This window comes from Lontra canadensis, unplaced genomic scaffold, assembly GCF_010015895.1.
Source record: "Lontra canadensis isolate GAN:19392208 unplaced genomic scaffold, GSC_riverotter_1.0 scaffold16, whole genome shotgun sequence".
NCBI lineage: Eukaryota > Metazoa > Chordata > Mammalia > Carnivora > Mustelidae > Lontra > Lontra canadensis.
The window spans coordinates 4,259,682-4,265,404 of NW_022631010.1; the positions used below are offsets into that span (position 1 = coordinate 4,259,682).

The 5,723-nt window shown below is 51.7% G+C and overlaps 1 protein-coding gene across 1 annotated transcript; it reads left to right on the top strand.

Moving 5' to 3' along the window:
* Positions 1 to 1,584: 1,584 nt before the first annotated feature.
* On the top strand, positions 1,585 to 4,478 carry ZCCHC3 (zinc finger CCHC-type containing 3). Its single transcript, XM_032858970.1, has one exon. It carries the CDS (start codon positions 1,755 to 1,757, stop codon positions 2,970 to 2,972), a length of 1,218 nt encoding a protein of 405 aa, XP_032714861.1. The 5' UTR covers positions 1,585 to 1,754; the 3' UTR covers positions 2,973 to 4,478.
* The last annotated feature ends 1,245 nt before the right edge of the window (positions 4,479 to 5,723 follow it).

The window sequence follows — 5,723 nt, forward strand, 5'->3', positions numbered from 1 at the left end:
AGGTTCTGTTTGGTTTTGTAAATGTTCTCCCAGTGAGCTGGTAAACAGAAAGAAGAAAAGAGTGGATTATGTGACTCTAAGAGTTTGATGCCTCTGGTAGTGATCTGAGTATGATCATGGGAATGTGTGGCAGTGAAGAGATGGAGGAAAGCACACCAGAAGTTATAACATGAGGGAACTGGAAGGTCCAAATGGCACAAGAGTTGGAGATGTCGGCTTCCCTGAGACCAATATGTGGAACTGGGTGAAGCGAAAGATCGTAAGCCAAGAACTCACGGGGACTCGGTAATGCTAAGTAGAACTAGAAGATATGGCAGAGAGATAGGAAATAATCCAACACCAATACAAGGAAAACTAACCTTGCCTGGAAACCCACTGTGGACCCAGCTCTTTGACACAGGCTATCTCCTTGAAACCCAACATTAGCCCTCTGAGAGTAGACATTAATATTCCTTCATTACGGATGAGCAAACTGAAGCTATAAAAACTGAGGTCATTGGTCTCATGTGACAAGGCTGAGATTCAAAGCAATCAGATTCACACTAGGGTCTCCCTGTCTCCACAATCCACCTCTTCTTTCACTAAAGTCACAATGGTCACTGAAGCACCCTGAAATGCACACAGACTTGCATTAAGAAAACGAAGCTGACAAAGGGTATCGTTAAACCCATCCCCTCAGACACCCAGATTTTATCAACGCTTCCCAAGCCCCAGTTGAGACAAATGAAAGAGGAACAGAAATTCTGTCCAGCGCTAGCTTTAGCCGAGAATCTTTGTGTTAACCAGATTTTTCTGGAGAGTGTGATGGAAACAGCTTTGCTCCACAATGTCAGAAGCAAGTGCTTTTAGAAATATAAGCCAGCTTCATGCGGTCGCCTATTAAGTTTGCCACTTCACCAAGTGTTCTAACCCGGTCTCCAAGCCCCCTGCCCCCTGTAATCACCGTGTGGCTTTGGAAGATTCCATGTGATAAAGCGTGCAATGTCCTAATGTGCTTAGAACAGTACCGGGCACTGAAGAGCTCAATATATTATAATTGCCATCACGAGTATGATGGAGGTCTATTTTAAAAAATAATGCAGTATTACTTGGAAATGTATCAAAAAATAAGGACTATAGACAGAGGTGTAGTGTGATAAGGAACAGCAAAAATTCTGATAGAAAGTCAAAATAGTCCAAAGTTAAAGGTAAACTATCCACTGTAAAATTATTTCAACTTTCTCTGTTTGAAATGTCCATAACCCGACACTGGAAAAACAAGGCATTGTCGTGTGCTCTGGGAGGCAGAGTCAGTTTCGTTTTGTAAAGGTATAGAAAAGCAAACGAAACGGGGTATAACCTCCTCCGCTCGGGCCCGCCTCAGGGCCGAGGGCCGTTCGCTAAGCTGCCTGAATGAAATCGAGGACCGCTTGCGAAAGAGCGAATCCTCGAGAGCGCAGCCCGGTGCTGCCAAGCCCTCACAAGGGACAGGGACGCGCTCCAAGCAGCGCATCCCGCCTTGGCGCCCGGGAGGTGGGGCCGGAGCGCGCCGCCGGAGCCGCAGCTCGGCCTTTACCCGAGGGCTCCCGGCCGGCGCTGGCCGCGGCGCGCCGCGAGTAAATACCTTCAGCGGGGCGGGGGAGAGACGCGTCGAATTTCAAAAAAAAAAAAAAACAAAAAAAACCACCAAACCCCCACAGCCCCCGGCGGGCGGGCGCGCGAATGGGCGCCCTTTGGCTGCGGGAGCGAGTGGAGGATGCTGGGAAGGAGGTAAAATGGCCACCGGCGGCGGCGCGGAGGAGGAGAGGAAGCGGGGGCGGCCGCAGCTCCTGCCCCCGGCGCGGCCCGCGGCTCGCGGCGAGGAGGCTGAGGGCGGCCGCGAGAAGATGGGCTGGGCCCAGGTGGTAAAGAACCTGGCCGAGAAGAAGGGCGAGTTCCGCGAGTCGCGGCCGCCGCGGCGGGAGGAGGAGGGAGGCAGCGGCGTGGGCGGCGGGCTCGGCGCCCCTGCGGGCCTGGCGGCGCCGGGTCTCGGCGACTTCCCCCCGGCCGGCCGTGGGGATCCGAAGGGTCGGCGGAGAGACCCGGCCGGCGAGGCGGCGGACCCCCGCAAGAAGAAGGGTGCAGCCGAGCCGGGCCGGAGGAAGAAGGCCGAGGCGGCGGCGGCCATGGCGAGCCCGGCCAGGCCTGGCGCGGCCGAGGACGCGGCGGAGCGGCCCGCTCAGGACGAGCAGGCGGTGGCGTCGGGCCCCGCGGCGGGCCCGAGTAAGGGGCGCTTCCTGGTGCGCATCTGTTTCCAGGGAGACGAGGGTGCCTGCCCGACCCGGGACTTCGTTGTGGGCGCACTCATCCTACGCTCCATCGGCATGGACCCGAGCGACATCTTCGCGGTCATCCAGATCCCTGGCAGCCGCGAGTTCGACGTGAGCTTCCGCTCGGCGGAGAAGCTGGCCCTGTTCCTACGCGTCTACGAGGAGAAGCGCGAGCAGGAGGACTGCTGGGAGAACTTTGTGGTGCTGGGGCGGAGCAAGTCCAGCTTGAAGACGCTCTTCATCCTCTTCCGGAACGAGACGGTGGACGTGGAAGACATCGTGACCTGGCTCAAGCGCCACTGCGATGTGCTGGCCGTGCCCGTGAAAGTGACCGACAGGTTTGGGATCTGGACCGGGGAGTACAAGTGTGAGATCGAGCTGCGCCAGGGGGAGGGCGGGGTTAGGCACCTGCCGGGGGCCTTCTTCCTGGGGGCTGAGAGGGGCTACAGCTGGTACAAGGGGCAGCCCAAGACGTGCTTTAAATGTGGTTCCCGGACCCACATGAGCGGCAGCTGCACGCAGGACAGGTGCTTCAGGTGTGGGGAGGAGGGACACCTGAGCCCTTACTGTCGGAAGGGCATCGTGTGTAACCTCTGTGGCAAGCGAGGACACGCCTTTGCCCAGTGTCCCAAAGCAGTTCACAATTCCGTGGCAGCTCAGCTAACCGGGGTGGCTGGGCACTGAACACCCGCCTGCCTGCCAGGGTGAATACAGAGCCAGCTTACCCCTCTTAAGTGCCAAAACTTTTTTTTAGACCATTTTTTACGTTTTCGAAGGAGATCTTTTTAAACCTACAAGAGACATCTCTCTCTGCCTTCTTAAACCGAGTTTACTCCATTTCAGCCTTTTCTGAATTGGTGACTCTGTCATCAGTAACTACCGAGAACTGTAGTGTGCAGATGTGTCGCCTCGCCCTTTTAAAATTTTGTTTTCATTTTTGTATGGGTTGGTTTTGGTTTTTTGTGTGTGGGGGGTTTTTGTGTGGGTTTTTTTGTACTTTTTACTCCCCACACCTTGTCTTTTCCCGGGACTTTCACCCATTGGGCTGCCTTGCTCCTCTTTATGCCCCAGCACTAGGTACGGGGCCCACCACGTGGTAGGCACTCCATCAGTGTTTGTTGAATTGAGAACATTGTTGACTGTGGCTTCCGTCAGGGTGTCTACTTTTTGCAGCTCTTCCCCTCCCGGTTTAATTTGCTGCTTCTAATCTATGTGGTCTGAGAATTTGTGAAACCAGTGTTGTTAGAAGTGTATGTAATCTGAGTCAATAAGCTCTGAATGGTGGCCAAGGGCCTCTCTTACGGCATTAAAATGCATGGACTTTGGGACAGCTGTTCAGTGGCTCAGAAGCCATTTTTTCACAGAATCATGGAATTTGGAATCTTCTTGTTGGAAAGGACCTAAAAATTGGTTTAGACCAATCCCCTGGATTTCCAACAGATGGAACAGGCCCAGAGAGGTTAAATGACTGGGTCAAAATCACATAGCTGTCTGGTGCCAGAGCTAGCCTAGAGTAGAGTTCCCTGACCCCAAGCCCGGTGCTCCTTCCACTACCTCTCACACTTCACAACATTTTCCTCAACACTTGAGGGCCCAGAAAGTCTGATCTCTCCAGAATGATGAGCCCAGAGGAATGCTTAGAAATCATCTGGGGGAGGAAGCAGAAAGGGATTTAGCAGGGGCTTCTGAATACTTGGGAGATAGGGAAGGGACAAAGGAACATAAGCTAGAGGGTACTCATTGCTCCCTGGGGTATCCTATCTGGATTAAAGTGCCAAGTCCTTTGGGGCCTTACCCTACATCATTCATTGCCACCACTTAGAAATGGGGGTGTTCCTGAATAAGGAAACCTACCAGAGGTTTACATTTGTACCTTAGCCTCAATAGCTAGAAACCCCAGAGAAGTCTCAAACTGGAGCTCATCCACAATTTCCTGACTCACAGGAGAAAGGTGATTTTAACCTGGAATCATAAGCTGTTAACTCTAAAATATGCTTGCAAAACAGGTCAAGCAAGAGGGCATTGGGTCAACTAAGTGTTATCAAGTTAAAGTAGAAAAGACAGTACACTGCTTTTGTTTTAGTTTTTGTTTTCCCTTTGCTTTATGTTTTGCTATTTCCTTGTGGCTTAGAATGTAAAATCGATTGTTAAGTTTTGTTCTGAATAAATATTTATCTTTTGTATTGCTAACACCGTTGCCCTATCTCCTTTCTATTTGTAAGATGCTCCAGTACACAGTCTCCTTCAATCAATCCATATTTCTACACATCATTTGTTTACCCTGCAAATATATTTCTAACCCCTGCAGGCAACGCTTAGCACCTACTATATTGTGCCAAGCCCTTTGGAGTTGTTACCTAAACCCTATGTATGCATTGCACTCACTTAGCACATTGTAAAAACTCAAGTTTTAAGCCCTAACTTTGCTCCAAGGAATCAAAATCACTGGTGTAAGTTAAAATATTTTTAGTGAGCATCCTCAAACAATTCTGATGGGCAGCCAGGTTTGAGACCACAGTTCTGACCTGTACTAAAATGAGAGAGATGGATTCAGGCCTCAGAGGATTACAATGGGGAAGACAGAAGTAAAATGTTCACTTCATCATCTTAGAGTTCCTGTAAATGCCCACGAACTGGATGCAAAGTATTTATGGACTTCTAAAAATGCCATCTCTTCCGGTACTAGAGGAGGAGGAAAGAGTCCAGGAAACTTCCCACAGAGCTGACACTCCTCCAAGCCAGCCATGGAGACCCCAGACAACTGACTGAAGGATTTTCAGCTCTGAGACTAGAGTGATCCAATCCCAAGAACTAGAATTCTCAGTGTTGATTCTCTAACTCAGTGATTTGAGGATATTTCCAGACCTGACAAGGTGTAGTTGAGACCTGGTTGGCTTTTAGGAGCCCAGGCCAGCTCAGCCCCTCCTTGTCTCCCAAAGCTAACAGACCCTTCCCTCCTTGATCCCTCCCCCTCATCTCCCCCCTTCTCTGCCTTGGGTTTCCCTCCCTCACAGGCAGAAGGCGGGGAGAAAGCCTGCATTCATCACACCCGCCCTCCCTCCAAGCAGGCACTGTGCCAAGGAGCCTCCTTGGAAGGAATCTTCCCTCTCTCTGCCCTCCCTCTCTCCCTCCTCCCATCTCTTCTAAGGGAGCGGAGGAAGAAACTATTTCCCTGCCCATCCCCCCACAGGATCTGCTCCAGGGCCTCCTGCCTGGCGGTCTGGGGACAGAGCCATGGGCTGGAATGGAACAATCCTCCCCCAGCTTCCTCTCCTGATCTAGCAACCCCCAAATTACAATCCCTCACTGTTCAAGGGTTCCTAAGGAGTGTGCAGAGATTCCCAGAATGAGGCTGGCTGACTAGCTGGCATTCCTTCATTGGGCTTTCAACAAATACTGAGAGCCATTAGAGCCAAGCCCCCAGGCCCTATAGCT